This window comes from Camelus bactrianus, chromosome 24, assembly GCF_048773025.1.
Source record: "Camelus bactrianus isolate YW-2024 breed Bactrian camel chromosome 24, ASM4877302v1, whole genome shotgun sequence".
Taxonomy (NCBI): domain Eukaryota; kingdom Metazoa; phylum Chordata; class Mammalia; order Artiodactyla; family Camelidae; genus Camelus; species Camelus bactrianus.
Genome location: NC_133562.1, coordinates 12,349,227 through 12,374,189, shown reverse-complemented (window position 1 = coordinate 12,374,189; position 24,963 = coordinate 12,349,227). Strand labels below are relative to the sequence as shown.

The 24,963-nt window shown below is 42.7% G+C and overlaps 1 protein-coding gene across 2 annotated transcripts in view; it reads left to right on the top strand.

Annotated features, from left to right (window-relative positions):
- CDH2 (cadherin 2) overlaps positions 1 to 24,677 on the top strand; it is a 193,684-nt gene extending 169,007 nt beyond the window's left edge. For both annotated transcript variants that reach the window (XM_074352193.1, XM_074352194.1), the window contains 2 exons: positions 14,633 to 14,797; positions 23,254 to 24,677. In XM_074352193.1, coding sequence (XP_074208294.1) covers positions 14,633 to 14,797; positions 23,254 to 23,460 — 372 coding nt within the window. In that variant the 3' untranslated portion in view covers positions 23,461 to 24,677. The remainder of the gene's footprint in view (positions 1 to 14,632; positions 14,798 to 23,253) is intronic.
- The last annotated feature ends 286 nt before the right edge of the window (positions 24,678 to 24,963 follow it).

Below are 24,963 nucleotides of genomic sequence, written 5' to 3'. Positions count from 1 at the left end.
CATCTTCAAGGCCACTGCCTTAACTTAGGTCACTGTCACTCATGGCCACTAACATTTTACCTTCAAAGTCAGGGTGATTTGTCCTTTTACCATTTAATGACTTTCTCCTTCTCACTCCTCCTGGGATAAGAGCCGCTGTGGGTCTTTTTTCTCCTAGAAACGGCTTGTCACATTCTTTATTTTCATCCAGTTAGGTCTCCTTGTGTCCTCAGCTATCTGATGGCCTCAGAAATCTGTGAGTTAGTGACCTGTCTGCCTTGTTCTTGTCATAGTGTGCAAATGAGAATCTCACGATTTTCTCTGTTCCCAACCAGAAGCAGAAGGCTTCCTCCAGGCTTAAGAGTATAACCACCACTCATGTCCACAGAGCACGTTTCCATCCCCTCTGAAGCTTCCCTCGTACCCGCTGCCAGGCAGGATGCCCTCTGTCAGAAGTACCCTGTGTTTTCTATTTCTATCGCCATAGACTGGCATTACCTGGTTTGGGATTTTATCGTAAAAATGGATGTTATACAGTAGGTACTTTTCTGGTTTCTTTTACTCAGCATTCTATCTGTAAGATTCATCCATGCTGTATCTAGAAGTAGTTCATTTTTTTGTCCTTGCCGAATACTGTTCATATGTAAGAGCTAACCACATTTTATTTATCCATTTTACTACACTAGGACATTAGAGCTGATCCGCTCAAGTCCTTATGAGCAAAACTGCTATGAAAGTTCTTGTGCGTGGGTTCTGGGGCATTTCTGTTGGTACAGTGCACAGGGATCGAATCTCTGGGTCCTCGAATGTGCGTATGTACGAGCTTTGTACAGTCCTGCCTGCTTTGCAGAGTGACTGTATCCATTCACACCTGCCCTGACCGCAGACACGCGTGAGCGTTCCAGTTGCCCCGCATCCTCACTGGCACTTGGCGGTTTTCAGTCTTTAAGAAGTTCAGCCCCTCTGATGGCGAGTGCCTCATTGTGACTTAATCGGGATGTTCCTACCGACTCACTTGCCACTTTGATATCTTCCTTGTGAAGTTTCTGTTCCGCTTATTGGCTTACTTTTCTATTGCTCTGTTTTTTCTTACTGATTTGTAGGAGGTCCTTATGTATTACGGGTATCAGTTCTTGGTATTATCAATGTATTATCAATGTATTATCAATCTCTTCTGTTCTGTAGCTGCTTCTTTAATCTCTTAAAGGTACCTTATGACGAACAGAAGCTTTTTCATTTTAATGAAGTCCAATTTATCCGTTTTTTCCAATATGGATAGTGCATTTATACCTATTTAAGAAAAGTACCCTGAGTTAATGAATCCCCCTTCCTAAAAAAAAAAAAACTCTTCTTGAAGCGCTATGGTTTCATCTATCACGTGAAGTCTGTGATCTGTATGTAATCCGTCTGTAATGAACTGTTCACACAGTATAAGATAAGGTCCAGGGATCTCCTTTGTTTTCGACCTATGTGGCTGTCCAGCACTGTTTGCTAAAAAAAGATAACCCTTAAAAAGATAACTGCCTTGCAGTGGTTTATTGGTCGTAAAGTGGTTATACGCATGCAGGTCCACGGGTGGGTTCGGGACACTCTGCGCTGTACTGTTTGTCTTACTGGTCTCTTCTTGGGCCAGTGCCTTGCTGTTTCCATTACTATAGTTTTCTAATAATAGCTTCATTTCTGTTAGGATGATTTCTCCAACTGAATTCATCAAGATTTTTTTTTAAGTTGACTTTATTACTTACTTTTTTTTTCCTTTACAGAAAGAAACCCTTTACTCGGTACTCTTACTTTCTAAGTGAATTTATTCCAAATGCTTCTCCATTTTCTAAATAAGATACCAGTGCCTTTAAATCTTAAAATTACAGTCAATTCCTGAGACATTCAGTTTTATGAAATACACCGTATACTATTGACCATAATGCACACGTGGCTCCCTGTTAGAAATTCTCTTTCCTTGCAGCGTGCATTAAGCCTTTTTGGCAACAGACTCTGGCTCATACTTTTTTATTACTTTTTTATTTTTTTAAGAAGACATTATCTCTTTACAAGAGTGAGCCTCTGAAATGGAATTGGTGCCATGTCACATTGTAGACAAGTTTTAGTCGATTTTTATTAGACCCTTCTGGTATTGTACGGAGCATGGGTGTTACCTCTAGATGTAGTTGGAGACTGTACCGTAGGAGGCAGACACAGCTGGTCAGCATCAGGCCATGGCTGCTGGCCGTCTCAGCCATGCAGTCTTGCAGAATCATCAGCTTTAAAACGTGGGTAGATCTCAGAGGTCAGGTTCGGTAGTTGGTGAATGCTTGTGGTTACATGCAAAGGCTCCTGTGCCCAGGAGGCTACGATGCCTCACCTAAAGCCGGCTAGGTAGGATTCCTAGTCTTCCTGCCAAGAGAAAGCATCCTTGAGGAACCAACTGATTAGAAAGAAAACAAAGCGAAAGAGTCCTTTACAAGGAATGGCCCTTACCTTCCCGGCTGTTGATAAGCATCTCTGCTGAAGTTCTATGCCAAAACGGTACGTTGCTAATTTCTTTAACAAAATAGCTAAAAATCTAGGGCCTCAGAAAAGAAAAATAAAACAAACCAAAAAAATAAAAAAATAAAATCCCCACCTCTGTATCTTTTTTCTTGTCTTGTGTAGGGTAGCCTTTTCCTCAGTGCATGTGGGCGTCCTGCTCTGATTTTGATTGTCAGGAGACAAGGTCGGGCCCACATTTGAAATTGGCGTGAGACGTGCTCTGAACAGGACCATTATCCTGTCCCGGGGCCGTTGGCAGTTGGACAGCCTCAGTATAATGCCTGGTCTCTTTTCAGAGGGTGAGGGCCCTTCTTTATCTGTTTCACTGCGGGGCTGTGGGTGGTTATCAAGTCATGTTTAATTACCCTCGTTAGCAAACATCCTTCAGTGCCCTTTTGGCCAGTGGGGCTGGTTGCAGACACTGTATCCCTTTTAATGATCTTCGTATCTAGTTCCTTGTGTATTAGCATCACTAATAAAATCAGGGTGAATGTACAATATACACAACTGAGAGCTCACGTCCCCTGGAACCATCCCCTTCTAGCCCCAGGACAGGAAACAGAAACTGTTAGCTTCCTGCTCTTTAAAGCTCAGACTTAATTACAATTGCTCCTCTTATATTAAACAAACATTTATGGAGTGTGTATTGTGTTTATGGCGCTCGCTGGTGCTCACTGTAAACAGCCACCGCGTCAACCTCTTGATGTTACCCAGCTCCGTTCCCCATAATAATAGCGAAGGCTGCTGTCTGGGGGGAGGGACGCCCTGTGCGGTAGGCACTGTGCCAAGTGCTTTGTAGCCATACTGTCATCTGAGCCTCCCCTAGTCCAGTGTTAGAAAGTGGTGACCCGGGGATTAGATCCCAGTGGGCCTGAGCCCAGAGAAGATGGTATCTTTACCATGAGATGTACCATCCTTGACAAAAGCTTGGGCTCAGCCTGGCGATTCAAACAGTGCCTTTCAGAATGTCACCTGAATTTATCGGAAGAAGGCAGTCCCCCTCTTTGAAGTAGACTGCGGGACATACAGCAGTTTTCTCTGCTCTTAAAGTTTAACTTGGAAAACTTTTCATTCTCAAGGCGCTGGGCTGTCTGGGGGACTCTGGGCCTGTGAAAGAAGGAGCTCCTGTCACATCGGGAGGTTTCTCAAATGACGGTCAGTGGACGCTGGAGTCCTTGTGACCAGGGCCGGTGGCTCAGGGGGGCTATGGCAGCCTTAAGGGGCAGGATTGTCATCCCCGCAGGCAGAGTCGACTCGTTTGAGATGCACGCCGAGGCTGGTCTGAGCTGGTCCTGACGGAAAGTGTGAGTGGCTCCTTCAAGATACCACACCATCTCTTGATCATTCTTGGATTCTTGGCCCTTGTCATCCACTGGGTACCGCGTCTGAATTCCCACACTCGCTGCTGCTGCTGCTGCTGCTGAGATGAAGGCAGCATCACGATTGGCTACGTATTTTTCTCTCAGTCACTTGTGACAGGACCCGGCACCTCCTGGGCCCCCCGCTTCTCACAGTTCAGCACCATGAGGACTCTCTGAATTTCCAACTTTGATTTCTTGAATCTTAGAGATGTGCTCTGGGCTAGTTTCTTTTGCATCAGAGATGGTTCTGAGCTCTCAGGTAAAGTACCTGCTACCAGCCCTGACAGTCTGGAGACACGTGTGAAAGCTGGATTCTGGGTCACTTGATGGTCACAATTCATACGCAGGGAGGCCTGTTCATCAAAAGTCCATGGCTGTGTTTTATTCAGCTTGCAGAGTTTAAAAACTGTGAATAAATTCACAAAAATTCTAGTTCTCCCCATCCTTTTGAAAAAATGGAAAGTTAGCCTGCATTCTGACATGGCAACAATTGTTGGAAGCTAAACAGAGACTTCTTTAAGCAGCAAGCATGTTCCAATCACTGTTGGTTTCCTTTTATTCGCAATTGGATTTCTGTTATCAGCCTATCCTTTGTAGATACCTATTTTTGCAGACTCTGATTCAATTATACAATAATTTTTGCAGTTTGGATGAACAAAAACAGATTTCTGTGAGGAGGAGGTACTACATTGCTCTGAAACCTTGGGATGGTTTTCTGTAATAGTGATTTTTTTTTAAAAAGAATGTGGATTAGCCACTGATATTTTTAGGCAGATGTGGCTGTTAAAATAGGCTAGCTGCTGGAACAAATTAAGATTTCACTGACCTAAGCCTCATTGAAGTATATTTCTTGCTTATGTGGCAGTGCTTGGGCTTTGGGTCCTGGGAGTTTGAAAGGGGAGAGAAGGTCCCCTCCACTCCACACAGTCACTCAGGGACTCAGAGGGTCAGTGGCTCCCCCGTCTTCCACATGTGGCTTCCAAGGTCACCCTAGCCATACATGACAGAGCACAGGAAGATGATTTGTGGGAGATTTTATGGGCCAGGCCTGGAAGTGACACACATCACTTCCACTCCTGCCTTGAGAGGAGAATAAATGGGCTGGGTGACCAGCTGGAGAGCTCTGCCCACCCAGGCTGGGTACCTGTGTTTAGAGAATCTTTTCTGAGGTTTGTTGAGAAGAGCATTTCTCACAGTCCCCTCCCACAGTGGGTCGCTAGACCAAGTGCATCATTCTGACCCATCAGATAGGTCAGAAAGAAGTGGGTCCCTGGACACAGAGGAGATGCAGGAGCTAGAGCAGCTCACTGTGTGTCAGACTCACCAGATACCGGGGAGGGTGGCTTTCCCTTCCCTGGAGAGCGAACCCACCGTTCTGTGCCTCGGGGTTTGACTCTGAGGAATGGGGGCTGATGGCATCATTTCTCCTCTCATTGCCCCTCCGGCTTGCATTTTCAACTGCAGTAGAACTGAACCTCCTGTGAATCTAACCGCTGTCACGCTATTTTCCACTTTTGCTCCATGGTCTTTCCCTGCCTACGTCTGTTCAGCCACCAAGATTCCATCTCAAGGCACCTTCTCTTGGGGTCCCAGGGTGAATCACATGTCTCTGCTCTGGGCTCCCACAGCATCCCACGTCCACCTCTATTTTGGGATCTTGTGTGCAGCCCTAGTCCCGACCTCAAGCCCTGTGAGACCACGGACTTGCTGCGTTGATTTTTTTTTTTTTAATTCCAGTATCTAGGACAGTTGGCACCTGGCAGGCACTCACAGAATGTTGGTGCGTTGGGGCCTCTTCCTGAATCTCCTAGTTTGCAAGTCTAACTGCAGGGTTAATTGAACCATTACACCCTGCTGACTTCACTTGCATTTTTTGAGATCTCTGAGGTCTTCAGGAAATGATGATCACATTCATAAATGCTGGAATTTCACTACATACTTGTTCTGTGTTAGACACTGGGCTCTGCTCTTCGTTCATGTGTCTTTTATAATCTTCCCAACAACCCTATGCAGTATATGTGCTGCTGTTAGTCCGGTTTTCAAACCCAAGTCCCTGTGACTGGAGAGCCTCAGTTCTTAGGCACTGCGCTGGCTGTCACAGGAACGATGTTTTCTTTACTCGTGCTGGTCAATAGCACGCAGGTGTTACTGGGCAGGACCAGCGAGACTGGGCACTTAGCCACAGCTTATTAGATGACCGTCGGTAATCTGGTTTTAAAGCAGACACAGGACAAGATCCAATGAGTTCATTAAGCATGGCTTGCAGAATTGAACACATTTTGACATTGACAAACTTAGACACTGAAGAGGCAATGTGAGGAGCCAAGTTTTTTTGTTGTTTTGTTTTTTTTAATCTGAGAATATAATCTGGGAAGCAGAAACTAAAATCTAAAATCTAGGCTGGATGCCAAGACAGAAGAACGGAGCACAGGTACGAGAAAGTCCATGGAGACCAAACCAGCCACTTCCCTGAGCCCAGGGGTCTCTGCTTGAACCAGGACGGTCTCTGTAGCTTTCCTGCCAGTCTCAGGAACCAGCCCCAGTGTGGGCAACCAAGCACGCCCCCTCTGACTCAAGCAGAGGGTGAAACCAGTTACTTGATTCTTTGAAATAATTGCTTTACAAAATCATTCTGCTTTATAAGGAAACTAACAGATGGCTGACTCTGGACGTACTTATAGAGGTCACTTTCAACGTTTTCATTGTTGTCTGAAGCACACTCTCTTAAGTATGTTCCCAAGTTATTCGTCCATTTATACCCACCTGCAAACACTACAGTGTGTATTAGTTATTAAAAGAGTGACACTGATTTCACAAGAGGAAAGTTTCACTGGGAATTGGGTTACCACGTTGCTGTTCCTTTTTTCATGCTGTTCTCGAAAGTCCTCATGGCCAGGTGACTCGCACTGCCTACAGACAACATATATTCTGAGCTGGTCAGTGCCCGTTCCCTGCGGGGCAGTAAATATTATGAACGTGCAGTTGATTTGCACGGGGCTTTTTATTTGCTACCCCTATCACTTCACATAAGCCAGCACAATACTTTATGTAATTCATCTTAAATTTCATTCTTCCTGACAAATTATAAGTTTGTTACATTTCGTTTTAGAGGAGTGGAAAGTTGCCAATATCTTCGTAATAAAGGGATAAAGATTTGTATGCTGAGTAGATGTTACCAGTATGCAGAAAAACAAAAAAGAGAGAAAAAAAAAAAAAGAAAGAAAGCTAAGATACTAAGTGGTATTGGCCAAAGTTCTACAAGTTGGCCAGATCGACCTACTGCCTGTATTTATAAAAACAGTTGCATTGGAACACAGCCACACAGCGTGCCCGTAGTTTATGTCTCGTCTGTGTCTCCTTTTACAAAGCAGAGCAGAGTTGACGTATTTCAACAGAGACTGGATAGCCCCCAAAAGCCTAAAATATTTACTATCTGGTCCTGAAATTGAAAGTTGATCCCTGCTGTAGACTTTTTCCACCAATGAAGTCTTCATTCACTTTTCTGTCCAAAGGCTGAGCACTTGAAGGTTAGCCCAGAAAATTTATGTAACCCGCCCAAGGTCGCCCAGTTGTATTCCAGTAGAGCCAGGATTTGAATCAAGGTGCTCTGATTTCAGAATTGAGTTTTTAAATCACAATACTGTACTCTGTCTTCCATATTGACTTCATGTGTAAATTTATCTTAAAGCAAAGAATATGTCCCTTTCGGAAATTTCCAAAACCATGTGGCATACGGGAGTGAAGGATTTTGACACTCTGTTGCCATGTTCCCAACCCAATGTTGTCATGACTTTATTACCTATTTTTAGATTTCCTCCCAGATAGAATAATAGGCCGTGCTTAGAAAGAATGACTCTGACCTTGTCAGAGTGGTGACATTTTTATTTTATTAAGGAGAAGTTGGAGCTGGAGGTGAGCATGTTACTAAAGATGCATTTGGAAGACTATACTTTTTGTCTCCCAAGACAGACAGTGCTTGTAAGAGTTAAGAAAATAGGTCCATTTTTATAAGGCTGTAACTGAATTACATGGAAAGAATGGGAAATTACAAACAGTAGGATAAAAGACATCCCAAATTTCGGAAGAAATGTCATCTTTCTGCAGCCCTGAACTCTGCTAGAAATTCTCTTTGTATCCACATCCTTATTTCTTTCAGAAGCACCTCTTTTGACAGCTGCCTACACCTTCACCTTCCATATTTTTTTGTAATACTTTATTATGTTTTCATGATCTTTAAGGGTGTCCTTTTAAAAGGCACTAGACTAAAAGTCCTGTGAGGTCAGTAACCAAGTCTATGACCGAGGAGACTCTTCAGAAAGTATTTGTTGAATCCACATCAGATTGAATTGTCTTTACTGCATATGTTCCCAAAAGAATGTGCCATAATTTTACAATGGGAAGTAGGTTGGGGTAAAAATTTCAACAGTGCCAGTGTTTGAGGCAGAACCACGATTTTGTACACACACACACACACACACACACACACAAAAGCATCTTTGGCTCACCCAGAATTCTGAAAACAGAATTTTACAAAGAATTTTAAAAGACACTGTGACAGGGCAGCATGAACAGTAAGCCACAGAAACAGAAGCGATGAACGTGTGTAATGGGGACTCAGCTCCCCGCCGTCGTGGGGATTCCCATGAGATAAAGGTGTAGGTGAACGCAGGATGGGGGACCTTCATCTGTATCTTAAGTCCCCAAGTGGTTTTATCTCTATCAGGTTTATGATTCAAGCTAGAAAAGCTGCTAACAAATCTGCTGCTGGGGAGGGGGGGCTTTAATAATGCATAGAATCAATTTAGGTTTCCACGTCAGTTTGCCTGTGGAGATCGTTCCTGCCATAGCTGTATTTTGCTGGAAAAGAAAATCGGAAAATCGGGTTGTGATGTAATCTGCATAAAGCTTGCAGGGTATTCGGTATTCAGCCTCCTTGTCAGCAGTTGTATGGTAATGGATTGATACCTTATCACTCCCTTGTTCAGTTATTTTAATGCCAGGAGCTATATAAGGAGAGAGATAACGTTCTCCTCTTCCAACTTCCATTCTTTTTCTTGTCTTTCTGGAGTCCCCTGCCTGAGCCACAGTCAGCTCGTTTTTAGATAACATTTTTTTTTTTTTTGCTTCCGAATTTTGTCCATTTCCTTTCACGTTAGTATTTTTCTTTCTCTCCGTCATCCAGTCTTGAAACATTAAAAATGTTTATCTCATCCAGATGGGAATTTTAAAGTTACTTGCCCTGGCTCTACTATAAAAGAAACACTTTCTACTTGAACTAGCCCTTGCCTAGGAGATAGCAAAACTGGCCCTGGTGTTCCATCACTGGTCCTTACCCGTGGGGGCGGACAAACCAGGGACTCTGAGTGCCCTCCCTCTCCCTCATGGTCCAGACTGCTGCTGGACCCACGTGAAGACTCCTTTCTGACTCAAAGTCGGTGAGGCTTTAACCAGCTGTGCACAAAGCAGAGTCCTGGATCCCAGTGTCTCATTAGCGTAACCATCTTGAACTCCGCTTCTAGCACCTGAAGCCCTTCATGTCTCCCCCCGCCAGCAAACTGTTCTGTCCATTTCTTCACTGGTCCAGGCCACAAGATACAGCGTTTTTGTTATTTAGCTTGCTCTGGTGGTCTCTGTTTTCTCCTTCCACACCATTTAACTGAGTCCATGACCTCGGGCAAATCATTAACCTCTCCGAGTGGCAGTAATCAATGGGATGGAACAACACCCACTTGGAAGGACTTTTGCTTGGAGAGTATGAGCTCTCACATGGGGAACCTCTTTATGTCATTCCTGACAGATGATGGCTGGTTCCTTCTTTCACATTCTCAGAGCTGAAACCGGCATCAGGTTGAGCTACTTGTGAAAAGGTAAATGAATGTTTCCATCGTTCTCTAAGATAGACATAAGTGCACGACTCTAAAGATTCTACCAGCCATGGGGCTTCCTGACATTTTTGCCTGGGATTCCAGAATTTCACATTATACTGATGCAGCATTTTATTCTATTTAAACATAACCAAGTGCCTTAAGGTCGATCCGTGGTATCCTTTTCTGAACCAGTTGTAAATCATTGCAAGTCAGTGGAATTTAATGAGAAAAGGCAGAGCCAGAGTTTTAGCTGTTGATTAACTTCTTACTAACTCTCCCAGAATTGTATCGCCTTTAAAACATTTTAAATCATAGACAGGAAAAAAAAAAGCATTTTCAGTTACTTGCAGTGTTAATATTCTAAAAACCCTGATTTTATGCCTACTTCTCATGATCATTACTAAATAACACACATTCCAAACATTAGTTAAAAGAAGATTTCCTGTGGCCTTCATTTGAAAATTGAATTTCGCTGGGAAGCTAATGTTGTAAAGGTTGACAATCGTAAGAGAATTTTTCCATCCACTTTTTCTCTAGAGAGTTTTAGGAACCAAATAAAGATTTCTTCTGGGATTGTTTCTTCATGATCTTCAGAAGTAAGGCCATGAACCCAGTGATCTTGAGAATGTTTTCGGTCTCTGTAATTCTCTTTATAATTCTTATCCTACATGTTGTAATTTGTGTGTTTAAGTAAAGCATCATGGGACTGTAAAGATGTATAATTTAGGAGGTTTGCAGAGAGTGACCCTTTATCAAAAGGCTTCAAATTGGACCTCAGGTCAGGACTCTGCCATATGGCACAGATGGATGTGGACAGAAAAACCTACCCCTGTGACCTGAGGACACTTTTGCACACTGTCAGATTTTTATATCCTGTATTTTCAACGGACAGGGGACATGGTCCCAGAGAGAAGTTAAGCGGCGTGTTTTAACCCAGCTTCTAGTTTCCTGTAAATCAGTGGGTTTGTGCCTCTATTTTAGATACCAGTGTGTCTGAGGAACCTGACACGTTCGCATCGTCATGGGGAGACTCTCCATGGCAGGGAGTCTCAGTGATGGGTCCCGGGGTCTCTCCCTTCCTCCCCGTGGTGAATTGCTGCCTGGACGTGTCATGCGATCCAAGGCACATTTCTTGAATTGGTTGCTCTCTTGCACGTCAGCCATGAATATCATCACTGAGACTTTTGTTCAACACATTGTTTAAGGAACACTTTCTACGGGCCTGACCTATCAATGGTAGAAAGGAGGAACCAAGACTGTAAACATTTTAAGTCTCTTCCTGCTCTGGTTCTTAAGGCAGTAGGAAAGGACTATTGAAAGAAAGAAAAGAACCTGTAAATGCATATGCTGTTATATGTATACACTATTAAGTGCAGCAGGCCAGGTGGAGATGCTGTCTTGTCCAAAGGAGATGGATGTTCTCAGCACCAACGAATTGCTGTCTCAGAACTCGAGCCTCGTTTTACACCAGAACTTCCTACTTTCAAGTGAAAGATCCCGAAGTCTATAGGTTGACAACTTATTTGAAAAATGTTTATAAACACTGTCAACCAAACAAAATGCATTTCTGCAGGTACCCTTCAGATATAATGGGAGCTGTATACGAAATCAGGGTGGACAAGTTCTTTCCACGTAAGAAATAACACGAGCAAACCCCACATGCCTCTTGTGTCTCCAGCCAGATAAATCGCTCTGTGTTCTTACAGAGAGTTATCTCATAGACTGAGGACCGTCAAGGGGTCTGTCAGCAGGTAAAGGACAGTCCTTAAACATAAGATTCAGTTACTTAATTTCATGTAATTCAGACTGCAAATAAAGCATTTTACAGCCTTAGTGTAGAAATATTTATTAACCGTCATTGTCAGTATACTTAAAATCAGTTTTCCACTTTCCACAAAGCTTCCATCACGTCAGAAGACACGCTTACTACCGGTGTACCCTGCTGTATTAAGCCGGGTAGTTATGCAACTAAACATGGCCTGGAAAAACATCCTTCTTCATGTGGAGACATTCAGAATTCTCTCAATGAATCTGTCTTTTTATTTTGTGTAATACTAACATTTCAAAGGCTTTTGCATCTGTCATATCATTGTATGCCTTTGCTTTAAGATAGTCTATAAACCACTCTTAAATGCTATAAAATTTAAAATGGAGAATATGTGTGCAAGGCCACGATGCTTCCACTTGGGGAGGGTATAGCTCAATGGTAGAGTGAGTGCTTAGCATGCACGAGGTCCTGGGTTCAATCCCCAGTACCTCCGTTAAAAAAAAAAAAAAAAAAAGACAAATGTAAGTAAATAAACCTAACTATTCCCCCATTTTTTAAAAAACTTTTTAAAAAGATGCTTTCACTCAAGTTTTGTATGAGTGCTTTAAAATAATCTATCCTGACAAGAGGACGCAGAATCCTGTGCTTTTGCTCATGCTGTTGATTCTCCCAGAAAGGTCTTTTCTCCCAAGCCCACGTGTCATTCAAGGCTCAAACCTAACGCGCTCTTTCCCTCTCTGAGTGTCTTATACGTGGCGATGCACCAGGTTTCCAGTCCACTCTGGCTGGTCCTACTCTGTGTACCTGCCTCACCTTGTCCATCCTTCCGAGTAGGAGCTTTTCCTGGGTGTCTTCACCTGCTAGGTTAGTTGAAGCTCTTGATAAAGAGTTGTTTAGGGGAGGGTTGTCAGAACGAGGGTATCTCAGTGAACAGAGTTCAGTTTTCAGCCGACATTTTGAAGTCAGACACGCCTGGTTTTGATTCCCATCTCAATTAGATACCAGCTGTGTGACCTTGGGCAAGTTACTCAACCTCTCTGAGTCTGTTTCTTCATTCTAAAAAGATGCCAATAAAGCATTTGTTAGAAAGTATCAGTGAGAAGAGACTTACCGAGAGGCTGGTACGTAATAGGTTTGAATGTCAGTGACCTTTCTCCCCTGTGTCTGTCTCCTGGGTTATATTAACCATTCCTCACACTCTTGTCCCTCCCTTGTCCACCTACTCTGTTTTCTCCTAAATCCAACCCTGTAGCTCCGACCTGACACACCCTCCCAGGTGACTGCAAAGAGCTACACTTCGGAGTCTAATCCATTTGAAGTCAGAGTCTGTCTCTCAGTGGATCCGGAGCCATTGACAAGTGACCTGGGTTATTTGAGACTCAGTTTCCTCCATTATTAAATGAGGATAATAAAACTTAATATCACACAGTGTTGCTCAGAACATTAAATGAGCAAACCTGTGTGAAGCATCTGGAGCTTTGCCCACAACAAGGTGAATATTCAAGCGTTGAATGAATCAGAGCCGCCATAGAGATGCCATCAACAGTTTGGAGCTGGTTTTAGACAGAGATGAAGCCTGAATTAAAAAGAACACCAGAAAATCTGTACTTTCTGTAAATAACATTGAATTAGAGAATTTTGGTTAAGCTGGGGATGTGACATTTTATATCACCAGAATTTAGAGGTTTGAAAACTACAAAGTATTTGCCCAAACCTAAAATTTTGGTGCATTTCCACATGATGGTTAGTTTCTTTGTACATTCCTTGTCCAGCTGGCTGATACTAAAGCCAAAAATAGTTCTGAGGGTCCCGCTGATGCCCAGAGCATCCTTCTTCATGAGTTCTACTCTGCCTCTCAGCGTAGACGGCTGTTTTTTTAAGACCTTCCCACAGGGCTGTGTCAGAAGAGAAACCACGCTCCCTGGCTCCCACCTCTGGACTAGTGGTTGGCAAACTTTTTCCATAAAGGGCTGGATAGAAAGGCTTTGTGGGCCACGTGCAGTCTCTGTAGCGTATTCTTCTTCTTTGTTGTTACTGTTCTTTTAAATAATCCTTTAAAAATGTAAAAGCCATTCTTTAAGAAAAATAGGCCACAGACCAGACGAGGCCCACAGACAATCGTTTGCCAACTCTAGACCGTTGAAAGGCGTGAGGAATGAAGTGGTTTTGAAACCATCCTGATGAGGTAATGCCATCCTTTAAGTAAAGGAAAATACACTCACATCAAAAAAAAAAAATTTTTTTTTTTAAATAAAAGCAATGTGACATTGTAGAGGAGGAAAAAATCTTTGTCTCCTCTCTTAGGGTCCCTGGTTGGGTCTGAAAATTAAACCAACAAAGACAGATTGACAGGAGGAAAGCATACACATTTGATGGAACTTTGACCTGTGCCTGGGAGTCTTCACAAGACCTGAAGAAATGACAGGAAATGTTTATACCTTTTAGACAAGGAAACAATACACTTGTGAAGAATTGACAGGACAAGAGAGTTTGGACTGGAGTAGTAATCAGTGAAGAAGTAATTCGGATAATAGGGGTTAGTTAACAAGATTTGTTTGGGCAGAGTTCTTGGTCCCACATTCTCCATCTCTGGTGGTAAAGAGGATGCACCTTCTCCTGGAGCAAGGAGGGGACCTCTCACCTGGGGTTTCAGGAAGGAAGAAGGGAGAGGTGCGGGGGTCAGAGTGACCTTCCTGTTTCTGCCGTTTTTTTTCAAGATTCCTTCAGCTTCAGATATTTAATATGCCCCAGTGCCGTATTTTGGGGTTAGTGTGTCCTGAACCCCATCAACATGAAGTTAGTACTTTCGCTGCTTTGGTACGACTGTATTTTCTAGCCGGGTTTTTAGTCATTTTTTTAGTGGGACCTCATCTCACTGCTGTTCCCAATGGAAACCGACGAGGAACATAGGAAAGCAGATGGCGCACAGACTGGAGAACCGAAAACCGCAGAAGAAAGAACCGCGTGAAAGAAATATTTAATCATAACATGGAAAACTCACAGTAGCAACTTTTCCATTATGTTCAGTTTCATTCATTTCTATACATCCTGGGTACGTGTTTAGAAACAAAGGTTGCACCTTTCCACCTGAATGCCCGTCTCCCATGGGGCTCGCATTTTCTCTGTTGCAGGACTACGATCTGAGCCAGCTCCAGCAGCCTGACACGGTGGAGCCGGACGCCATCAAGCCTGTAGGAATCCGCCGGTTGGATGAGAGACCTATCCACGCCGAGCCCCAGTATCCGGTTCGGTCTGCAGCCCCGCACCCTGGGGACATCGGGGACTTCATTAATGAGGTATGAAGAGAGACTCGCTTTCTTTCTAAGGGTGTTTATTTTACGCTCTTAGTGCCATGTAGACCACAACCTGCTTGGAATACAGCTGTGGGGTTCATTAAAACATGTTGTTTTCCTTTATCTTGCTGAGACAGCAAATGTGGCTTCAATAACAGAGAGCAGAGGTGGTAGATTTGATCAACCCAAAAGAGATCTGTCCGTTAATGTTCTGCGTTTGTAACTGACATCCATATATATTATCAGTGTTAGCCGCATACTCTCCAAAAGGATTTTCCCCTAGATTACAAGGAATAAATAGGCTAACAATATTATAGTGAATTCTAATTTCATTTATTGGCCCTGGTATCTGTAATAATAGTTTACTTTCATTTTCTTCACTCTGTACCCTTTGAATCCTACAAATGAGGAGAATTCATTGCCTACCCAATGACTGGAGAGAGTTCCAGCAAATGAGATTAGTAGGAAGAACAGCTAAATTAAATATTATTTAAGTGATTTAACTACTTGTCTAGTTGAGGAGTTTTAAGAGCTTCTGTAAGAGGCAGCTAATTCTCTATTGAATATAACAGATATGATTTTCACTGTCAAAATTATTGTGCCTTTCTTCTGTTTCATTACTGACCAAGCATTCTGCTACATTTAATCCTTAAGTTTTGAAGTAAAATGACTTACGCTGCTTCTTTTGATCACATCTACGGTTTTACCGCAATTCTCCTATTGAATTTTTATTGTTCATATCAGAGATTGATACATATCGATACTGATGGTGAATATATGGCTAGACTCATATTCTTTGGCCGTAGCCTCCCATTAAGTATCTCCAAGATCAGAATTGGTCTCAGTCCATTACAAAGTGGAATGCTGCTGTTGTATTTATTGCCTTCAGTCATGTGCTGACAAGACTCATTTCCTGGGCTTCCTTGAAATAGTCATATGTTATGTCTACATAATCTACCTTCAGTTTTTAGATGGTCCTACAGTTTGTAGAAAAAGCTTTGAAACAGAATTAGCTTATCTGTCTTTACAGATATTCATTACTATCTATTTCTGAAATGCACGCTGCTTTTTGAAGTATCTATTCACTTCTGTTAAATAGGTAACAGGTTTATTTACAGCAGATGTGATTCAGAAGCTCACGGAAGGAAAAAACAGAGTGCCGGGAACTCTTTTACGTACAAAAATGTGCCCTGACTTTTCCCTTTTCCAGCTTATTTATATATAGGGCTGGTTAGGGAAATTAGCAGGAATATGTATGTAACTAGACCTTTTTGATACGTAAGAGGGCCTGATGGTGCCACTTCTCATGTAGCTTTTGTCATATGAGAAGTTGTTTAGTTATCCCTGTGGTTATCGGGTTTCAAGACACAGTGAATCTTTTGAACGCAGGTGTAGGAACTGCACTTTTTTAAAGCGGCAATTCTGGCTTCCGTGTCCTTCCACAGAATCTTAACTGAACGTTCCGGCCAGTCCCTGAAGCGGCACTTTCTGTGGGATTCCATCCCATCCCTGACAGTCCTCCCTTCTCAGTGGTAAATTTCAGGCCCTCGGATAAGGCTGTTAGTAATCTGATTCCTGCCCTCTGTCCCCACCCCATTCCATTCCTGTGCTGCAGCCCCCCAAACTATTTCTAGCTCCTCAAAAGCATCACAGTTTTAACTCTGACTTAATTCCTGCAAAGCCATTCCTTCCTGACCATCAGTAAGACACCCATTGAGCCTTCAGATTCAGCCCAGACATCCCCTTCTATGGGAAGCCCCTTTCTGCCTCTGGGAAGGGGTTACCAAGAGGCCTCCCGGTGCTGATCACATGCAAAAAGTGAGGATACCGGTTGCTCTAAGTTGTGTGTTTTGTGAGTTCTCTGTGTTCGTGTCTATGGGTGTGTTTTTGTTTTTGTTTTTTTTAACGTGCCTTAGAGCAAGTGAAGTATCTTGGTAATAAGGTCCAGTCGCCCAACTAAATGCCACAGTAGGAAGAGAAAGTAGGGATTTCCATCTGGAATCTCCTTTCCCTGAACGAATCTAAAAACAGCCCAGGTCCACACAGTCTAAAAGGTGGCTGAAGTCATAACAGACACATGTGAATACCCACCAGGAAAAGTTTGTTCCGAACAACTGACTTGCAGATTAACTTCCAGAATACAGTCCAATTCATAATTCGAAAATTGCCTGTGTTTGTTCCAAATCGCTCATTTTGAAATCATCCCAAGTTTGGCTTAGGATCATTCATTCTGCAAATAAGTACCGACTATCTGCTGGGTGTACGCCCTGCGCCGGTAATACGTATGAAAGACAACAGACAGAGCTTCGCTTTGTGTGAATCCCCTGCGCTGCTGCTAGCACCATCTTTGTACCAGGCAAACATTCCAGGATCGGAGCTCTGACTTTACTGGGCACAGGATGCCCACTGGGTCTGGTTTTTATTTGGTGTTTCAGCTTCATCTCAGGCGCCTCCCCTACCTGCATCTTCCAGGCCAGTGATCTTAGCTTGTGATTCCACGCCAGGGCCTGTCCCTATGCTGTTCTTCCTGCTTGGAATGTCCTTTGCCCTTTTTTCTAGATATTAGTTAAGTCTTTACCAGCCCACGAAGGGTCAGGCACACAGTAACAGTGGGCTCCATCTCAGTGCACCTAGGACTCAGCTCCCTCCATTACTCCTTTCTCAAGGTTCCCTTCTGCCTCCCCTCAGGGCCCTCCCATGGTCCAGGGGAAGAGGTGTATCTTCGGGGGGACCATTGTGGGGGCACACTGGTTGGTGAGTACATGAATGGACAAAGGGATCGCATTTGGAAATCATTCCTTCAATTTCAATTTTTGAAATTGAATGCGATTGTAAGATAGAGGATGTAGAGGAGAAAGGGGAACCAAAAACCTGTACCTAGAATTGCCCCACCTTTGGACGCAGAAAGAAAGTCTAAGGGGTTTAAGGGGTCACAGAAAACAACTAAAAAGAGGGTCCAGGGATGTGATCGTCGGTTTTGTGGGAAAGTTCAAAGGGTTCAAACTGTCAAAAGGCCTAAGCCGGAGATAGCGTTCAAACACACCACGTAAATTCCTCCATTTAAGACACCCAGGGAGACATGTTCAATGTCTTTCTATAACTGGACAGATAAAAATAAATACATGTAAAGTTTTAAAACAATTGAAGGCACTTAGAAAGAACTCAACTACATTTCACAAATACATTTAAAATATAAACAGACTTCTTTATCTCCAGGTTTTGTTTGATTTAGCACAGCACCGAATATTCCAAAGGGACAAGAATATAGTAGTGATTATAATTGGAGTGTTTTTATAGATGTAAGGCGAAGGTAAGTAAGCGCACGAGAACGTTTTCTGGTTTGTTTCTTTAAATAATGAATCTCAAAAATGATAACTTATTTCCAGACAGGTAGAGTAAAACGAATCACACGTCTTTGAATTTCCACCACAGAATTTCCCTCTGTTTTGAGGTGTTTTAAAGAAGACCTTCAGAAGGTGAAAAGTTGAAATAAAGTCATTTAATCTCAGCCCGACAGTAGATATTAGCATGCCTCCAGTAACTTTCCTAATCCTGTTTATCGCAGAAATATAAAAACCAAGGGCGTATTTCTGTTAGGAGAATGACTTTTGATTCATTATTTAAAAACTTATGGAAGGTGCTCCTAGAATAACTTGGTTAAAACTACTACAGTTTAAGGCTTTTGCCTTCTTTCCCCTATTAATTAAATTTAATATGTTCTTTTTAAAATATCTCTGTCCAGTCTTACAAGAGTTGGATGTTTGAGCTCAAATTTAGGTGCCTCGTTTAATCACTCTGTTACCTTGTACAAGGTCAGAGTCCTTGGATTTAACCTCTTGGATGTCTGGTTTTCTTATTTATGAAAATGGGAGTGATGGTAACGGCCCCTCCTTTCAAGATTGCCGTGAGGAGTCAGTCAAGCGATTGGCATGAAGTGCTTGGTACAGTGCTTGTCAGATAATAAAATCTCTTTATTATCAGTGTCATACTAATTATCATTACAACTGATAATCAGGAGTAAAAACTTTCTGCCCTATAATTGTAAATAAAACAAATAAAAACCTCTCCTTCCACTGCCCGCCCCCCAAAAAGCTTTAAGTAAAGTGACTCTCCCAGAAAGGGACATAATGATGTTGGCATCAATAAGTCAAAGAATTCCATTGTCATGTGATCATACTGTTACGTCCATGGACATTTTAAACCTAAATCCTAGCTTCTTCTAAAAGGTAAAAATAAAAGTATGAACAAGATACTGAGGTAAAATTAAGCCCAGGACAACAGTACAAATTTACCTTCTAGAATACCTGGTGGATGTCAGGCACCGTGTTGGACAGCAGGTTGTGAAATAAATGCAGACCACCTCTGCAGATGGTATGTCATGATTCAGTGTCAGCGAAACTCGGCAGTAAAAGTAAAGGGGACCAGAGAGACCACAGGAATTACTCTCAGTTGTGGCTTGGGGAAAAAGTTCCATGAAGCAGAAGTGACATTTTTAATGGGCTTTAAAGGATGGATGGGTGGACAGGTGGATGGATGGATGCTGATCAGATGAAAAATAGGAGATGGGACATTTCAAACAAAGGGAATCACATTTCAGCTAGCAGAAAATAAATATGTAAATAGCAGGAGGCACCTATGAATGTGACATTTTTCAGGCTTGAGAAGGTTTTGGTGAATAATTTAGTGACTGATTCAGCTGTGGTCGCTGGCATTGAGAACAGTTGAAAGGGAAAAGGTGGGTGGACAGTCTGGGCTCACCAAATGCTCCCCAAAAGGTTTTGGCTTTCTCCTATATGTTACCCCAACATCAGCTATTTGAGTAATGCCTTCTGGTGTTTTCCATGTCTGCAAACTTCATCTATTCTTTACTTAAACTTTTAATCAATTTTTAACTTTTTTTTTTAATAAAAATAATTGTTTTAAAGTGCCTGTGCTCCATTTAAAAATCACCCTACGTACCTCCGGGGGGGAACTCCTCTCTTACTTTGGAAACACTCCTATAGGTGACGGCAGTTAAAGAATTTTACCTGCAGGTGGGGTGGGTGACATCAAATAATCAAATCAGAAAGAGAAACCAATAGCAGTTCGTAAGAAAGAAGCAGGGAGAGTCCTGGGGACAGGGAGAACAGTTAGAGAGGCTTTTGCTGTGGTCCAGACAGGGTATAATGGTGCGTTGAACTAAGGCAGTGCGTTTGAGACAATAGAAGACAACGTAAGGGAATCAGTAGGACCTCTTTCCTCTTACAGCCCTCGTGTGGTCCCGCAGTGAGGAATGTGGGTTTTATAGTCCCTGTAAAAGCATGTCTCCACCTGTAAAGCACAGGACCAGAAGTCTATAAATACAAGCTCAGCACGAATTCAGCCAGAGCCACCGCTCTTTGATGTTAGAGACAGCTCACTATAGAAAACAGTTCAGATTTATCCAGAGTTCAAGGTCTGCCCGTCCAAGTAAGGGGAAGCAGGCACGTACTCCTCTAGACTCAGTCAGACCTCGATGGGGAGAGAGAAGCACCTGCAGATAGTTGGTAAATTTGGCAACAGCGTGTCATACATCATGTGAAATGGTGTCCACACCTTTGAGTAAAGGGATCCCAGAGGGGAGGGCCAGAGGCAGTGCACCACCCACGCCGGATTTCTTCTGTACCTTCACTCTGGCTGCCTGCCTGTCTCTGTCCGTTTCTCAGCACTTAACTATGATCTGTTGAGAATTACCAAAATGGTACCCAGAAGTTACAGAACGCCTCGCCCGGAAGAGTCATATTTTATCCTCAGGTAAAAATCAGTGCTACCCAAGTGGCAGGGACTTAACGTACTGAACGTTCAGCCTAGGAGGATGGCTTGCCTGAGAATTCTTGAAAAGTTCAGTGGTTTTTGCCCTTTGGTAATTACTGAAACCTGAGACAGTGTCTGATCTCTGACACATAGCACAGTGACCTCTAATGGGTTTTATAGCCTTAGCCTCTTTTAATAAAAAAAAAAAAAAAGAAAGAAAGAAACAAAGCATAGATTCAAAAACCACCAGGATGATCAGAAAGCCAAGGCAAGAGCTAAAAAAAAATTTTAAGAAATATTTTTGAGACTCAGTGGTAATTACCGGTATCATCAGTGTCCTTTTTTTTTTTTTTTTAAGGGATGAATCGGGTATCTTAGACATTTGAAGAAGAATCTTGGGCCCTTTAACCCACCAGGGAAGACCAGGCAGCTTCTAGCATTTATTCTAAGTCACAGTAGACAGGCATCGCTTCCATCTCCCCTGAATCCAGGCATCCTGATGCCCTGCCATTGACCCTTCGGGTTAATCTTAGCCTTCCCTTCTTTCCAGTTTGGTGCTGACACCATGATCCACGTGTCGTCTGTGTTTCAGGATCCAGGCAGAAGGGAGACTGGCACGTGGGGCAGGCCCTTCCCCTGGCCGAGGTGGGGAGAGGAGGAGCTTGGTGGGGGCATGTTAACTAGCACCCTTAAAGGTCTCGCCAAGCCTGACGGTGGGGTGGGGAAGTGAACGGCCCCAGGGTGGCACTTGTGGTAGCGCGGGCATGTGACCCGCCCACGGGGAGAGGACAGTGAATCATCCGGGACGGTAACACCATCCACCACAAACTGGAGTTGGGAGTTTGCAGAAACTGTATTTTGTGGTTTTCAGTCTTAACAGAATTGCCCTGTAGCTTTTTCTATAGATGTGATCAAGAAAATCCTATCTCAGGTTATTTAGGTTTTATATCTTGAAGTCGTTTGATGCTTACAGGTGGAAGTAGTTTGCGGTACTCTGTTTCTCACGGGCGTTTCCGGGCTTGTCATTAGTGTACCTGAGAAGAGGAGGAGTGGTGCTGAACCAGATGGTTAGTCTGGTTGGTAAGACGGACTCGGGGATGGGAAGGAGGTAGTGTGTACTTTTCTTTTCTGGTTTGTGGTCGAAGCCAAGCAGCTGCCATTTTGTTTCTTAAAATAGGATGTCTTTCACATTTGTTTTTCTTTTTTTTCAAATCCCGAAGCAAGATTTTTTTTCTCTAAACTTAAAAAAAATGAATAAATAAACTAATACTCCTTGAGCTCTAACAAATGCCAGACGCTGTGGTGAGCCCTTGGGTCCCTTTGTTCTGTTTGATCTTCATAGTGATCTTGTTGCTATGATTGCAGTTACCGATGAGGAAACGGAGCTTGTCAAACTTAGCCGAGGTCCCGGTGCTGCGCAGAGCCGAGGTGTGGCCCCGGGGTCTGATCTCCTAACCACTACACATACTGACTCTCACCTTAATTTTCATGCTCTGTTCCCTCTTCCTCCTCTGTAAACTGGGAAGAATGAATACATGAACACATACTGATTTAAAAGAACACATATATGTATTCATAAAGCACATGTTGATTGGAAGGATCCATCTAAAAGCAGATAGTCCATCATGTCTTTGGATAAATAAAGCCTCTGGTAAGCCCACCAGCATTTAAAAAGCAGAGTTGTGGAAAAAGAGAATGATTGTTTGGATACTAATCTGGGTATATCTTGGGGCACTAGAATGGAACTGGGGAAAAAAATTAGAGAAAATGCCAAAAGGACATAGTATTAAATCCTTAAAGTTTTGTAGAGCATGATTATGGATAAGCCATGAGTTCTGTATAAAAAAGCACCTTTTAGCAAGACTTAAGTTTACAGATAATAATTTCATTGGTTCTTTTTTATTCAATTCTTTTTAAAAGCCATGTATATACTTGCTATTTTACATTGGCAGAATCTCCTTTTCCAAATTTGAGTCAAATGGAATGCTACTTCCACCTTGAACTCCAAGCTCTTAATTCTGGTCTGGATTTTGTTTTCAGCATTCTGATTTTTGCCTAGACTTCATGGTTTTTTTCCTTACTTATCGTTTATTTCATACTGTAGTCATGCCTGTTATGTTAGATTGTCAGCTTGTCGAGGGCAAGAACCAAATGGCACTCACTTCTCTGTCCCTCTCTTTTCACAAGTTGCCTGGCATATAAGTCATGTTAATCGAGTTTGTTGTCCAAATCCTTTGACTCTGATTCTGGATAGACTAGGGTCCACGTGTCACATGATCTCACAGTCCTCTGTATTATTTCAGTGTGACTTACCCACAGGTAATTACTCAAAACGATCTTGCCCAGTGCACTTTTATGCAGATGCCTTCCCAGACTTCAGTTAAGATCCTCCCTTCCCAGCTTCAGGCAGGGGGCCATTCATCTCTGCCACCCGTCAAACGCACTCCCTAGTGAACCCCTCCCATTGTCTGTGTGTCTGGCCTCACTGGGCTGGACTCTTTACAGAGGAAAGACATCAGTTCGTTTCAGTCTGGTGCTAACCTCGGGCTCTGTGGGTTGAACGTGTTGTGGTCCGCAGGTGGAAACTTACAAGTCAGCGTCGGGTCCCGGGGGACCACTGGTGTCAGCTTGAAGATCTGCAAATCGTGACCCTCTCTCCCTCCCTTCCCTTGCCTCCCAAACTGCAGGGCCTTAAAGCTGCTGACAGTGACCCCACGGCTCCGCCCTACGACTCCCTCTTGGTGTTTGACTATGAAGGCAGTGGCTCCACCGCCGGGTCCTTGAGCTCCCTCAATTCTTCAAGTAGTGGCGGCGAGCAGGACTATGACTACCTGAACGACTGGGGGCCCCGCTTCAAGAAACTCGCTGACATGTACGGTGGAGGTGATGACTGAACTTCAGGGCGAACTTGGTTTTTGGACAAGTACAAACAATTTCAACTGATATTCCCAAAAAGCATTCAGAAGCTAGGCTTTAACCTTGTAGTCTACTAGCACAGTGCTTGCTGGAGGCTTTGGCATAGGCTGCGAACCAATTTGGGCTCAGAGGGAATATCAGTGATCCAATGCTGTTTGGAAAAACACTGAGCTCAGTTACACTTGAATTTTACAGTACAGAAGCACTGGGATTTTATGTGCCTTTTTGTACCTTTTTCAGATTGGAATTAGTTTTCTGTTTAAGGCTTTAATGGTACTGATTTCTGAAACGATAAGGACAAGACAAAATATTTTGTGGTGGGAGCAGTAAGTTCAACCATGATACGCTTCAACACGCTTTGTGTTACATTGCATTTTGCTTTTATTAAAATACAGAATTAAACAGACAAACCAACCACTCATGGGGCGATTTTCTTAATCCTGGGGGCTGAGACCATGAGATTGGAAAATGTACATTACTTCTAGTTTTAGACTTTAGTTTTGTTTTTGTTTTTGTTTTTTTTTCACTAAAATCTTAAAACTTACGCAGCTGGTTGCAAATAAAGGGAGTTTTCATATCACCAATTTGTAGCAAAATTGAATTTTTTCATAAACTAGAATGTTAGACACATTTGGGTCTTAATCCATGTACACTTTTTTTATTTACTGTATTTTTTCCACTTCACTGTAAAAATGATATGTGTACATAATGTTTTATTGGCATAGTCTATGGAGAAGTGCAGAAACTTCAGAACATGTGTATGTATTATTTGAACTCTGGATTCAGGTTTTTTGCATGTTTATATCTTTCGTTATGGATAAAGTATTTACAAAACAAAGTGACATTTGATTCAATTGTTGAGCCGTAGTTAGAATACTCAATTTTTAATTTTTTAATTTTTTTTTTTATTTTTTATTTTCTTTTTGGTTTGGGGAGGGAGAAAAGTTCCTAGCACAAACGTTTTACATAATTTGTACCAAAAAAAAAAAAAAAAAAGGAAAGGCAAGAAATGGAAGGGGTGGCCTGACACTGGTGGCACTAAGTGTGTGTTTTTAAAAAAAAAAATGAAAAAAAAAAAAAGCTTTTAAACTGGAGAGACTTCTGACAACAGCTTTGCCTCTGTATTGTGTACCAGAATATAAATGATACACCTCTGACCCCAGCGTTCTGAATAAAATGCTAATTTTGGAACTGGTGACTGGTTTGAACTTTTTCTTTCCTACTTGAGCTGCTTTGAATGTGGCAAAAATCCCGAGTACTGGAGTTGCGTTGAGACCCACAGTAGAAGAGTGTGTATCTGTTCTTGCACTGTTCACCGTCGAAACCCTTACGGGGCAGCCGTGTCCAGTGAGCATCAGAGGGAACCACTGTCAGTCTTCTCAGCACAGAAGAAAGACATCAAGGATGCGGGAAGATGCTGCACTGGAGGTGGTACACGCATCCCATCCTTAAAGTCAGTGAACGTTGTGTAATTCTTAACA